The sequence below is a fragment of the Prorops nasuta genome, unplaced genomic scaffold, assembly GCF_024137725.1.
Source record: "Prorops nasuta isolate Cenicafe-Biocafe unplaced genomic scaffold, Cenicafe_Pnas_1.2 PNAS00005, whole genome shotgun sequence".
Lineage (NCBI taxonomy): Eukaryota > Metazoa > Arthropoda > Insecta > Hymenoptera > Bethylidae > Prorops > Prorops nasuta.
Genome location: NW_027116802.1, coordinates 7,307,350 through 7,321,208, shown reverse-complemented (window position 1 = coordinate 7,321,208; position 13,859 = coordinate 7,307,350). Strand labels below are relative to the sequence as shown.

Below are 13,859 nucleotides of genomic sequence, written 5' to 3'. Positions count from 1 at the left end.
TCTCTCTCTCTCTCCTTTTAACATTGACCGTTATCTCTCGAATTTTCTCAAAATCGCACACGCATGTACATATACATACTTTCCTTCTAAATATTGCTGTTCTTTATAATTGTAAATGTGATATTCATTTAGGGTGCTTTCCAGTTAGACTGAAAATCGACACAGTCAGACACAATCGGATACAAATGTACATTTTGGGTGACATGCAATGTACCATTTGTGTCCGATTATGTCTGACTGTGTCGAATTTCAAGCTAACAGGAAAGCAGCCTTAGAGACTTTAGTGGTCATAGTATGAAGAATATAGCATCTACAAATTTTATAGATCACCTCTTTAATAGTTTTTTAACTCATAACTTACTTTACCTAAAATGGTGCATTTATAATACCGAAACACTCTTTACGGATGACGCGGTTCCCAAAACTCAGAACTAATTTTTCAATATGAAGTGTTAATAATGAAAGTTGTTTAAATTCTTCAAGTAGTCTTATATATTATATATCTTTCTTTTAAATGATGAACTTTTAGAAATTTTATACCCTTTAAAAAGTATTAAACAATATGAAAATCACACCATTATTAATTTGGATTCGAAACTCGTGCTGAATCGCGTCAACAACCCCCCTTTTTGTTTTTAAAAAACTGTAATTAAAGATGTTAAATCATTTATTTATCTTTTAAATTAAAGTTTACTAAAACAATATTAGTTTGATGACCACTAGTGCGTAGGCCGTAGGGCGTAGGACGTATGGAATTAAAGTAAATACATCAACCGATTGAGCGATAATAACATTATGTACAGTTATCTTAAAACCACTAGTTGTGGCAGTGCAAAAAATAGGAAACTCGTTCCTTTATCATCTGATTAATTTCACTCTGCACATACATACACTGATCGACAACCGGCATGTATAACGTTCCTTGATGCATTTAGGAACTGCGTTATAGGGGGCCGCTCATCATCACTCATCATTACTCAAGATGAAAAAGCGCGAGTTAGCATACATTTTTGGTTAAAAAAACTATGAATGTTATTATCGAAAGTGTTTTTATATAAAATATATGCTAACTTGCACTTTCTCGTCTTGAGTTACTGATGATGAGTGGCCCTATAATGTAGCTCCTAAATGCAACAAGGGATACCATACATGCCGGTCAGTGTACATAACTGTGGTACATACACAGTGGGAAATTGAATCGTTTACTCTGTACTTTTAAATGGAAAATGATATACAACTACACTATAGTTGAAACCACACACGATTTTTCAATTTCCATTGTGTACGCTCGAAAATAACATCTGAGTGCATTTGGGGGGGGAGCTCGTTCTCGTTATGACTGGTTGACTCGTAGAAATAACCGTCCATAGGATCAAGTCACATCGAGATCCTCCGATAGCTAGGGGTGGTGGTGTTTCTGAATGCAAGCCTGGGTAACTGAAGCTGGGGGCTGGGGGGACCCTGGGGCGGCTGGGCTGGGACTGGGGCTGGGGTAAACTGTGGAGTGTGGGTGGGCCGTGGGTGGACTGTGGACTACTGTGGACTCCACAGTGTGGAGTGTGGACTGTGGAGTGTGGGTGGATTGGAGTGGAGCAGAGTGGAGGACACTGAGGACTGCTGAGGAGTGAGGACTGAGATTGAGGTAGTCAGGTAGTGGAGTCTAGACTTGCCTTAGAGTCGTGGTGCGTGATAAAGAGATTCGTGCCGCAAAGCAAAATGCGCCAAGTAAACAAATCTTCTGTTTGACAAATCCTAAGAATATTCTCTTTAAAATTATGTGAAAATAAAATCTGATAGCAAAGTCCGAGGCTTTCGTCGTTAATTGAATTAGATATCCATTAATTGTATTATTTTATGTGGCAAAATGGTTTCATTAGTGAAAATTGCATTTTTTGCTATCTATGGTGAGTAATTATACTAATTATTGATACTAGTCAGATATTAATTTAATCGAAACAACTATTTTCTCTGATAAATAAACATTGTTGGGATTATTATTTGTATAACCTAAAAATTGTCTGATCGATAATATATCCATCGGCTTGAAAAAATTAAAATTAGCCTTTTATCTCGTAATAAGCATATTCTTCGTTTACCACAAAATTTACAGTATTATTTTTCTTTATAAGTATCATTTAAAATAATACTTTGTTATTGAATTACAATTTAGTTTTTTCAGTGACATTTGTGGAAATGGCAGCAACTAGAGTTCTTGAACTCAGTGACAGGTAATTGTTACTAATTAGTTTCACTTTTTAGATTGTTTACCACAGGCAATTATTGAACTTCTATATATTAAGTTAAACACATTATAGAGTTTAAGTAATTAGCATTAATAAAAATACATAGATTTAAGAACCATTAAAAAAGAATAATCCTTTGTCATTTGTATTTTTAGATTTTTAGATATACATAAAGAAGGCCAGTGGCTTGTAATGGTAAGCAAAACAAATCTTTTTCTTAAATAAAAAACACAATTTTCATGAAATTATCTTTCAGATGTATGCACCTTGGTGTGCACATTGCAAAAGGCTAGAGCCAGTTTGGGCACATGTTGCACAGCACTTGCATGCCACATCAATACGAGTTGGACGTGTGGATTGTACACGATTTACTAATGTTGCTCATACATTTAAAGTTAGAGGATTCCCAACTATATTATTGTAAAATATTTTATTTTTTCTATATAAATTAAAAATTTCGCTAAAAAGCATTATTTCATGCCTGTTTGATTGTTTCCAGTTTAAAAGGAGATCAAGAATTTGCCTACCATGGTGACAGAACTCGGGAGGAAATAGTAAAATTTGCTCTTCGTTTGAGCGGCCCTCCAGTGCAAGAGATTACAAAAACCCAAAGCTTTGAAACAATAAAGAGAGACAGAGATCTTTACTTTTTATACGTTGGTGAAAGATCTGGACCTCTATGGGTAATTATTCTGAAAGAAAAAAGAGATTATTTTAATCAGCAGAAATGGTCAAATTGAATTTCATTTCTTTTAGGACATTTACCACAAGACTGCAGATGTGTTTCAGCCACATGCTTTTTTCTATCAGTCCCATCCAAATGTTGTTAATAAGCACGCACCTGTAGAGAAAACGCCTGCATTATTTGTGTACAAAGAAAATTTACACTACAACTTCACGGATCAACAGAATTTAGATTCTGAGAAATTAAATGAAACTTTGTACAAATGGGTCAATGCCGAACGTTTTCCCACATTTCCAAAAGTAACAAGGGGAAACATAAACCAGCTCTTTTTAACTAATAAAAACCTAGTTTTAGCAGTAGTAGAGGAGAACCAATTAGAAGAGGTATCCCCTGATATGCTGCAATTTAAGGATATGGTTGAGTCTGTGATCAAGGCAAAACGCGAAAAATATCACGAGTAATTCATTATTTTTTATAACAAACAAAAAATTATTATAATCAGACAGCTTGTAATATAACAGATATAAGTTTTCAATCTTTTTCTTTATTTTAAGTCATTTTCAGTTTGGTTGGATAGCCAATCCTGAACTAGTCAATAGCATAGCTATGATGGTATTGCCATTACCGAGTTTAATTGTTATCAATACTACCACCAGTCATCACCATATTCCAGAGGACGAGCCAGAGAAATTAAATCCTCACGTGATAGAATTGTTCCTAGAGCAAATTCGTAATGAAAGTGCTCCGGTAATGTTAAATTTCACTATAATAAATCTTGTAGGAATTTGTGGGCGCATAGCAACAAGAGTACTAACGGGAAGTTTTTTAAATAATTTCAGCGATACGGTGGAAATAGCTGGCTAGTGCGGATAGGTAGATCATGGTTTGAATTAAAAACAACTCTTGCAGCAATGTGGCTGGGCAATCCTATTCTGACCATGGTTCTATTTGGCTTACCAGCAGGATTTTTGTCACTGATATGTTACGGTATTTGCTGTCCTGACATTCTAGATGCAGATGATGATGAAGAAGGTAAAAATGATATAATTTTTTTTTGCTATTTCCCAAAACTGTTTTATAATGTCTATTATTGCAGAGCAACAAGGCGGAACACATATGAAAAAAGATTAGAAACGAAAGGCATATATATCTCAATATTGACCTCATAAAAGACTTATTACATTCTGTAAATAAAGAAAATACAGTAATGCGAGTTTATGGTAAAATGAATAAATTAATATGAAAACCGGCTGACGCTAGTCATTTGCTAATATCAAGCTTTGAGTAAATGTGTAATTCAATCAAATTTAAATGATTAGATAAGAATTGGGAGTATAATGACAAATGCAAAACGACGTATATAGGTTAATTAGATATAAATGGTGATAAATTCCATCTAAGCTGAATGGAAGGTACACAAGACAATACAAAAGTCATAAGAGATCTATAGAAATTTAATGCAGAATTGAAAGATGAAATTTATCCGCTATTGTAGCATTAAACAGCTGATGTCCAAATTAACATAAACTTTAGCATGTAATATAAAATGAATCATTTTACGAAACATGTATTTAAAATCTAAAGTGTATAATTGCATAATTGCTTTTACAAGTATTAATATTTATATTTAATTTAATGTGAGAGTGAATTTTTGTAGTAGAATCGGAGTACAAAATTTTTTTCTACTTATGTATCAAATGTGTACTTATCTACATCGAATAAAGTATCTATAAAATATCTATAGTCAATGAGTTAAACTTTATTTTAACCAGTGATAAAATTAAAATAATATATGATTACATAATCAGTCACTCTATTGACAGATGTATGCATAATGAGTTAATTGTACCTGATTAAGAATATGAAACAAGGAGCAAATCATTTAAGAATCACACGCAAAGGCTAAAAATCTTCATCATCAGAATCCAAAGCTGCTCTTCGTCTGTCAAACTGAAATTTAAAGTTTTTTAACAATACCAAGGTATAGCATTAGTTACATCTTGAATAACTGATTTAGCTTACTTTAACAGTGGTTTTTTTTTGAGTTTGTTGATTAATACTCTCTAGTAAACTGATGAGCTCCTTTTCACCAAGTCTACCAGGCAACTGTCCTCGTTGAGCCATGTTCAGAAGCATTGCTTCTACCATTTTACCTTTTTCCGGTTTACCAAGACTAAGGGTATTGACTAAGTAAATAAAAGTAGTGAATGATTGGTTACGAAAAGTGTAAGTGAAAAACATTTAGTATCAGATTTAATTACGTCTAGCTCTAGCAGGTTGATCCAATACTTGTGACAGAATGGAATGTCTCATTTCTTCCATTTGCTGCCTCTTCTCTTCCACAGCTTGTTTGTTGTCAACATTATCACCCTTTCATTAAAAATATTATTTATCAGAATGTGTAAAAAGTAGCCTAAATACTAAATCACCGGTATGTCTATAACCAATAATAGACTAACTCATGGTAAACAGAATCGAATAATTGTTAATATATTTTCGTAGAATGGAGAAAAAAGTGGATGCATATAAACAAACATTGATAAAAGATTTACCTTATATTTTGACTGCGATGCCAACTCCGCCATTTTGAATTGGACTTACACCAATAAAGGAGAAAATATTAAAAGAGAGATATGTGTTATGTGTGACGGAAGAAATGTAAATTTACTCAGGAGTTTTAGCCCGTTCAAGATCAACCAATTAGGCATGCGGCGCGAAAGCTGCTGATTAGTCCGAACCAGTCCGAAGTCCGAACGGTCCGATCGAACTCTGAACGACGTATCGCAGTAATCGAAACTAAGTCGAATTTAAAATATCGATTCGATACCTTCGATATGACTGACATATTGTGCAGGTGGACGGTAAAACCCGCGAAAATCTAATAAAAGCTTGTAGGTTGGGGATGTTGGGATGTAACTTTGAGATTATAATTTTCTTTTTAGGGCAAGAGAAAATAAAATTATATTTACGCGTAATATTTCATTTGTGGTATAATGCAGTTATATATAAAATATTTAGTTAATCACATGTATGCACTTAAAAACTTAACACTGTTTGAAAATAGAGCGAATGGTACGATGTTCCACAAGGTAGTGAATACATCTGATATAACGCGCAACCGTTAATGTTAAAAAAGGGAAACGATTCCCGAAAATTAATGAGAGCTAGAGCAATCAATTTTAGAAGAATGTATTAGAAGTGTTTCTTTCTTATAATTATTGGTGGATGCAATTTATTGCTATATTTATAATCACTGCCTGACATACACATTTTACTTGATATTGTAATATAATTTCAAATTCACGTATACGTGAAAAATTTAAGTATAAAATGCTTCAGTTTTTCAATTTTCCTGACTTATGATTAAAAATATAAGAAGGAATAGCTCTTCCCGTCTCCTTTTTCATACAATTACAGGGCGTTCAAAAATTCCTTTTACACGGGATATGTCTTACCTATGGTCGGTGTCTTTGTCCAAAAAAGTCGGGATTCAGCATAGGTATACCACAACATCAATTTGTAAAAGTAATAATAGCTCTCACAATGTTTTTCTCCTCTACGTACCATTTTTTTATTTTTAATTAAATTCATATTAGTTCATACATATAAAATTTCATGCTTTAAACTATCAAAAAATATATTCGGAATTTGGTGAACAAAAAATTGAAATTGGTACACCTACTTAATCCCGACTTTTGTGCAAAGACACTAACTCTTATCGTATTGGGATAAAAACTATTTCGTACATATTTTTAGTATTGTTAAAAACCTTTCATCTGGTTATATTGGTTTGACTTTATGAGTGAAGCTGAAGCACATAGATGCGACTTTTTTTTTTAATAAATTCTATACAGTTTTTATTGCATATACTCTTGCAGCTTGCCTTAACACCTTTGCAAAACCTTATTTTCACTTTTTTACTTAACTCCTCAGCCACTTACGAAATACTTCGATTTAAAAATATAAGTAGTTGCATGGGTGCACTGTATAGATATAGATATATATGCACGCGTGTAGTGGTCACTGATATTATTTCAGCCAAGCCTACACAATTATACAAGATTGTCCAGATAAGGCGAATAAAACAAAGGACATTAAATGCTGTTTAATTTCGGAACTAGAAGAGATAGCAATTTTTGCTATAAGACCTTTTGAACGCAAATCAAAAGACGCTTCAAAAAGGCCTTAGAGTAAAAATAGTTATCCCTTCTAGTTACGAAATTAAACAGCATTTTATGTCCATGGTCTGGTTCGTTTTATCTGTACAACCCTGTATATATATGTAATTTAAAATCGAAATATCTTGTAAACGATTGGATGAAATGAAAAAATGAAAAGCAGGTTTTGGAAAGTTCTTGAAACAAGCTACAAAGACAGGGGTCCCATTTATAATGCTTAATATGACCTGTGAATGATTTTCAAGGTCAAACCAATAATATTATCTTATACACCCCTTAGTGTCAATTTTTATTTAAAAGATTTTTTTCTAAAGTACTTGCTTTTCAAGATATTTGAACGCGTACCAAGTTAAAAAAACTCATCCTATATATATATATATATATTTAGAGCGATCAACAGTGCGATTTTAGCGGATGAAACATATATAACGTACAGGAGGTCTATCCGGTTGTTTAACTGCAACATGAAGAATCATTTCTTATATCACTATGAATAAAGGTGAGTGAAATAGAAAATTATATTTTAATAAATTACACCAAAAAATAAATAAATACACACATATATAACATATTTTTATTGTCGTAGCTATAAATAATTAATACACTCTATGGAAGCATTTTATGCAAGTGGGACTATGTGGAAAATATAACACAAACCTTCATGATAACAACAGTATATAATATATTAATTGCAAGATAAACTAAACTGGAGTAATTCCAAAATGCATTGTTTGTGGAGATATACTCGTTATCAGTCTCATGAATTTGCATTGGATTTCATCAAAGAATCAAATCGATAGAACTATTTACATATACCTATATATCTTACTGCAAAGAAATTACAATAGAGAAGTTTCACTGTAATAGAGGAATCGAATTTCCGTCGGTTTTAAGCTCGTTTTGCAAGTTTTCTGTATATACGGATACCATATGTAAAGCAGCCTCTTTTATTATGAAACAGCTATGCCTAAGGGCGCAGCCACATATACATATAAATATAGATTTGTTGCGCGTTAATATAGAATCTATATTCTATATCACATAAGCAAGCACCTGCACACTGTGGCAGTATCGCTTGAAAGTTAAAAGCAGTTAAAAGCGTTAGATGAGAGAAGTAGGATGAAGGCGATAAAGCTAATTAGATGGTGCCAGTAGCATCGTACCAAGGCGGCATCCAATTGGTTTGCTGCGACTTGCTGTTAGCAGCTGGGGAGATTGAGAGATCGTAAAAATTGCTGTTATTGTCCGAGAGGATACGACGATGATGCGATTGACGCTTGATAGTTTTGGCTCGTGGGTAATCGTTGCTTTCACTTAGTATGAGGAAGGACGAGCGTTGATTGGTTGGCTGCTGCTCGAGCTTTCCAAAACTGGGGGAATAAGGTCGATCCTGATGCTCTATTAAAGCGGAAGACTGTAGAGGACGCCCGACGCCGAAACCTTGAGGTTTGTCGTCAACGTTATAGACGTGCAGACGATAAGTCGTCGGGCTAGATGATCGATTTCTCGAAGACTGCGTAATGGCTCTGTAAAAGGAAAAGAGAAAGAGGAGGGTTTGAAAGTAGCAGTAAAATTGAGAGTATGCACGAGACACGAACCTCGGGAGAACGTTGGTCTGGACTCGACCAGCGACTACCTGAAAAGCATCCTGCTCCTGTACAGCATTCTCCCCACTCTTCTTGCTCGACCAATAATTCTCGTTTAGCCTAGGAGCAGTGGGAGTAGCCGAGGCGCAAAAGGAAGCCCGTTCACACGGGTAATCCAAGTACTTCGATCTGTATTCTGGATCCTGATCGATCTTCGTGGAAAATACTGAATGCGTCGGCGAGCGTATTACCGAGCCATCCGCTCGGCCAATCTCATCCTCGGGTCTAGATAGCTTTGGCCGTTCTCTCGGAAAATTCTGTTATTTTCATTATGTTGAATAATTTGATTTTCCTATTTACAAAGCTCACCTTGTAAGCATCCCTGTATTCTGGAATCTCCATAGCTGGACCCTTGAGATCTTCGAGCTTTGTAAGCAACCATTTCATTTCTTCCTCTTGCTTCTTTTTCTTCTTCTTCTCTTCCTCAGGATCGTCAGTCGTCGGTTCTGAAAATTGTTCAACCGGAATATCTCCTTGTTCTACACGATTAAAAGAATCATCGTATTCGGCCAAAAACGGTGAAACGCCCTCCAGTTTCAAGCTGGTATTTCGTCTCATCAATTCGGGTCTACGGACACCCACGAACGGTACGTAGTTGTCATGATTCTCAGTCGAGATCTCAAAATCACCCTCGAGCTTCAGATTCATCGGGAACCTCACAAGTTCGGCTCGACTGACGTTCAACCACTTGATAAACTTTTCACGCTTTTCTGTCATCGTGTCTAGTTCTCCCTCTAACCTAAGTGACGTTGGCCTTCGCGCCAATTCCGCCTTATGTTTACCTTCATACGGCACATAGGCACAAATGTGTTCCGTGTCTGTGTAAAATTGTCCTTCTCGTTTAAGACTAGTGCCGCTGTAGAGGAAAAATTCAAAAATGTTTTATACTTAAGAAAAAAAAAATAATACTATGATACAAAGTCTGTTACTTATAATACTCTAAAATATTTACGTAAGAAATAGTCTTTTCATCTTCGTAACTTATGTTAAAGGTATCCAGATTTTGCCGAAAACTTTTCAAAATTTAAATAGTAATAGGTTTTCTAAAATTCCTATGCAAAAAACTAATATTTTTTATAGTTTCAGAGATATTTATATACACTTCTTCCTGCAACTATATTTATGGACGTTTTAAGTGGCGGTGTTGCCAATATATGACAGTTAATACACCCCAAATCATAGATACAAGAAGACGTGTATTTCCGTAACTATGAGATATTAAGATTTTGCATAGCGCCTTTTCAAAAGGTTTTACTATTTACGTTCAACAAAGTCCTGTAGATACTTTGGATAACTCTAATAGTATTACGGGGATACGCATCTTGTATTTATACCTAACAGACTCTCTCTCTCTCTCTCTCTCTCTATATATATATATATATATATATATATATGTGTTACCGTCTAACAAGAGGTGGCCGGCCAATGGGATTCGCATGTGCGATAAATCTGGAGCTTTCAGTCTCCGTTTGCATCGCGACGCCACTGTTTGCGTCGTTAGCGCCACCCACCAACTCAAACGTACAGCTTGGCCCTTTTCGGATCCTATTGGAAAATTCCATCTCGCTATAGGCAACATAGTCCTCTTGATGTTTACTCCTGCCTGGCCACGGCCATTTACACGTATCTTCTTGGGGTAAAGTATCCTTTGGACGGCTTTGGATACGTCTCCTCCGATACCTGCCAAGCTCGTCGACTGTCAAGCCGTCGAGGAATGGCCATCTCTCTTCGGGGTTCCTTCCTTTCGCTTTCCGGTCCGTGCGTCGTTGCTGCCTTAACTCAGGGTTCGAGGTTGACTTGCCGAATGTTGGCCTGTCGATTCACGGATAAAAGCTTCAGTTTCACATCAGACATGCGATGGAAGTAGCGGCTGATACTGCCAGCCGCGTGAGCCGGCGGCAGGCGACCAGCGCTTCACTGCTTCAGTCGAGCAGCACACAGTCACATATAGCTATACACGCATGCCGTTACAGGTATGGTATACAAAGAGCCAGTGAACAACAAACCAATATTCGACCTGCTCCTACTGTACTTTTAACGAGTTGACTGCACGAAAGCCTTCCGAATAAATTTAGTAGAAAAAAATTTAAGAATTAAGTGTGGCTATGTGAGATGAGACAGATGGACATGTTGGGTAGCGTGGCCGAGCGGTCTAAGGCGCTGGTTTAAGGCACCAGTCTCTTCGGAGGCGTGGGTTCGAATCCCACCGCTGCCAATATTTTTTTCTCTATTTCTTCGTCTCTCCTCTTGTCGTATCGTGCAGGATAAATGAGAGATATGCCATTTGTAGGTCTGGCAAATCAAACATAAGAGGTTACGGTCACGAGAAGCAGCGATTCGTGATTCTAATCGTAGAGTAGCAGGTTAGGTCGAATAAGGTATTAGTAGGTTGTAATAGGGTGGCCCACGTCACGTGCTCTCGTTCTCTGCCGAATTGCCGACTTTGCCGAGGGCTGACTACTGCTGACTCGAGTTACAAGACCCGATGACCCGGATTTACTTCTCCCTTCCTGTTCCTACTTCCACCCCTTACCAATCTTATAGAAAGAGATTTGCATGCAACGGCGAATAAATGTCGTACGCAACACGCAGCAACATGGAGCTATACCAGCAACTAATCGGTCAGCTCTTTTCCTTTAGCTCTTGCATAATTATACAATACACGCCTACCATGCAATCTTTACACGCGGAAATAGCCAACCTCAAACCCCTCCCAACTCACTATATGCCGACCTATTTAACCAAAGGAAGGGCGAGAGCGTAAAATAGACAAATCATGCCGGATCGTTTAAAAGCTTTCTTAATGCATTAAGAAAGTAGAATATACAATTAATCTTTTGATTACAATAATATATTTTTCTTATTGTATGAAAAAAACAAAGGAAACGAAACCTTTTTCCGGAGCGATTCGTACTGGTACTACCCTCGACCATCGCATCGTCCTGCTGATAAGAGTGTTGACACCACCCACGACAATCGCAATTTTTCAATAATCGTGCTATTTATAATTTTTATACAGTCAGGAATGGGTAACTGACTTATTAATAAAATTAAGATCAAAATCAAAATCAAGATCGAAATCGAAATTGGATGTTGTACTATCCGTTTATCCATTCTCTTCAATAATCCTTTTCGTCACTCGTTTGACGCGATAGTTGCCACTGCTTGCCATACGCCAAACGAAGCAACCGGAACCAACCCCCCTGAAGTCCTCGGACTGACTACTCACTAGCTATGGACTACAAGGTCTACAGGCGCTACAGCTACTGCGACCACCTAGCCTGGCCCTTGGCTTATGGCCGCTTTTCTCATTTCCCGCAAGATGTTAATAAGAAGTATACAATGCTGTATCCTTATATTAGCTACGATACACCTGCGCACGCCTCCACTTATATAACTTTTCTATTTATTCGTACTTAAAGCGTGTTGCATATGTTTATTTCATGCTAAGGATACTTTCCTATTGTTTTGCTATTTAAAAATCTTACATCAAATAATATACAGAACGTAATTTCGCTTTCGCTATTCCAGTAATAGAGAATCGTATACGATAGTAACTAAATACCATTATCAAATATTTTAGTGTAAGTACAGTTAACCACTTTGCTGATAATGGTATATTGATTTAAATCATGAAATAATCATATATATTCTTTACAAGAAAATTTTCGAAGTTTTACGCGCCAATAAAAGTACATCAAATATATATGCAGCATATGATACTAAAGTGATAATGCCCCTTTATACATCGATTGCATTTCGATCCGTTTCTCACGTATACACTTATCAGACATACCAACTATAGGTCTACTTACTGCAATATTTCTGCAAATATTGCGTTTTTATTTACCAGCGATAAGTTTTCTGGATGTGTATAAAATTGCACATCCCCCCCTCCTTCTATAGTACTGCCTTGCCGGAGTTGCCGGGCGAGTACTGACCGGGGGTATGTACCGGCTGAGTGCACGCGCCGTTGTGTTATTAAGGGCACAGTCAGCGCCGCAGCGTCGTAGCATTCGTCGACAAGCAATTCGTTGTTCGAATCCCGCTCCCCGACCCGGCGACTGGCGAGACTGGCCCTGTTCCCGTAATCCCGTATGGTCAGCCCCGCCGGTATTGTTGGTTATTATGTATTTTCCTCTGCCGAGTTAACCTCAAATTTTTACCGAAAAATAAGTTTGTTTTTCATAATGGATAAAATACGACAATCTAGGAAATTTTTACATCAATTACGGTATTTTAACGCTTTTCCTGATACAAATATTATCTGTTCAAGAAATTTCTCCTCTGATCAAATAAACGACAAGATAGAAAATACTGAAGAGGCTTTGAAGCTTTCTTCAAAGCCAAAGTCACAGGCGATCAAATTAAGTGGTATAGCACAATTTGCTGCTAAATATGAACAATTGGACAAAGAAGAACAAAAGCAAGAAACATTTGCGTCAATGTTACGTCATTCAAAATTTATAGATGTAAAGTTTCATTTTGAGTGTAAACAAATAGTCATAGCTTAATCAAAAATCATTCTTCAAAAAGGTTCTTTTCTACTTTTTTTAGCTTGGAGATTATAAGGGAAAGCGTGTGCTAGGAAAAATCTTTCAAGTAGTCGACAATGACTTGTACATAGATTTTGGATGGAAGTTTCATTGCGTTTGTAATAAACCTATAAAAAATGAACAGTATGTAATATTATATTATCTTTCTTATATTTAATGCTAATAACTTATTATATTGTACATACATGTATGTTTTTTAGCCTTTATGTAAGAGGAGCAACTGTGCAATTAGAAATAAAAGATTTAGAATTATCAACCCGCTTCTTAGGAGCTTCAACAGATATCACATTATCAGAAGCTGATTGTATCCTTTTAGGAATAGTTAAATCTCCAATGGAAAATGTTAAATATCAAAGTCCAACACATTAAAAATAAATTGGTTTGTTCATTGACTGATGTGTTTATTTTTATTTTATAACACTATAAATTCTGAGCTTTTAATAATTACGACCGTTACGTTGTTCGTTCGATAAATTGACAACGAAGGGAATATAGAACTGAGCTGTTTTACCTACGAGTGGAACCATTGCCTCTTCCCCCTCCCCCGGCAG

General features: G+C 36.2%; 4 protein-coding genes and 1 non-coding gene across 8 annotated transcripts; 3 read left to right on the top strand and 2 right to left on the bottom strand.

Annotated features, from left to right (window-relative positions):
* Positions 1 to 40: 40 nt before the first annotated feature.
* Positions 41 to 4,527, top strand: Tmx3 (Thioredoxin-related transmembrane protein 3). Of its 2 annotated transcripts, none has more exons than XM_066727812.1 (9): positions 41 to 1,904; positions 2,180 to 2,228; positions 2,399 to 2,438; positions 2,500 to 2,663; positions 2,743 to 2,926; positions 3,000 to 3,385; positions 3,483 to 3,675; positions 3,768 to 3,960; positions 4,025 to 4,527. In XM_066727812.1, exons 1-9 carry the CDS (start codon positions 1,865 to 1,867, stop codon positions 4,057 to 4,059), a joined length of 1,284 nt encoding a protein of 427 aa, XP_066583909.1. In that variant the 5' UTR covers positions 41 to 1,864; the 3' UTR covers positions 4,060 to 4,527. The 2 variants fall into 2 exon arrangements, with proteins under 2 accessions (XP_066583909.1, XP_066583908.1); XM_066727811.1 differs by having other exon boundaries at positions 2,171 to 2,228.
* On the bottom strand, positions 2,521 to 5,646 carry PDCD-5 (programmed cell death 5). 2 transcript variants are annotated; one of them, XR_010822680.1, is made up of 6 exons: positions 5,481 to 5,646; positions 5,190 to 5,298; positions 4,951 to 5,114; positions 4,778 to 4,878; positions 3,009 to 3,084; positions 2,521 to 2,935 (listed from the first exon to the last, which is right to left on the bottom strand). XR_010822680.1 is itself a non-coding variant. In XM_066727820.1 (4 exons), the coding sequence occupies exons 1-4, from the start codon at positions 5,511 to 5,513 to the stop codon at positions 4,831 to 4,833; spliced, it is 354 nt and encodes a 117-aa protein (XP_066583917.1). In that variant the 5' UTR covers positions 5,514 to 5,646; the 3' UTR covers positions 4,664 to 4,830. The 2 variants fall into 2 exon arrangements, 1 of the variants encoding a protein (XP_066583917.1); XM_066727820.1 differs by lacking the exons at positions 2,521 to 2,935; positions 3,009 to 3,084 and having other exon boundaries at positions 4,664 to 4,878.
* Positions 5,647 to 7,693: 2,047 nt separating this feature from the next.
* Positions 7,694 to 12,028, bottom strand: LOC136773413 (uncharacterized). 2 transcript variants are annotated; one of them, XM_066727082.1, is made up of 5 exons: positions 11,645 to 12,028; positions 10,154 to 10,564; positions 9,062 to 9,608; positions 8,705 to 9,009; positions 7,694 to 8,632 (listed from the first exon to the last, which is right to left on the bottom strand). In XM_066727082.1, exons 1-5 carry the CDS (start codon positions 11,683 to 11,685, stop codon positions 8,245 to 8,247), a joined length of 1,692 nt encoding a protein of 563 aa, XP_066583179.1. In that variant the 5' UTR covers positions 11,686 to 12,028; the 3' UTR covers positions 7,694 to 8,244. The 2 variants fall into 2 exon arrangements, with proteins under 2 accessions (XP_066583179.1, XP_066583178.1); XM_066727081.1 differs by having other exon boundaries at positions 7,694 to 9,009.
* On the top strand, positions 10,886 to 10,967 carry TRNAL-AAG (transfer RNA leucine (anticodon AAG)). The gene has a single exon. It is a non-coding gene; the product is annotated as a tRNA-Leu (tRNA).
* A 709-nt stretch (positions 12,029 to 12,737) lies between the features above and the next one.
* On the top strand, positions 12,738 to 13,783 carry mRpS28 (mitochondrial ribosomal protein S28). Its single transcript, XM_066727080.1, has 3 exons — positions 12,738 to 13,224; positions 13,310 to 13,431; positions 13,509 to 13,783. Exons 1-3 carry the CDS (start codon positions 12,850 to 12,852, stop codon positions 13,675 to 13,677), a joined length of 666 nt encoding a protein of 221 aa, XP_066583177.1. The 5' UTR covers positions 12,738 to 12,849; the 3' UTR covers positions 13,678 to 13,783.
* Positions 13,784 to 13,859: the final 76 nt, after the last annotated feature.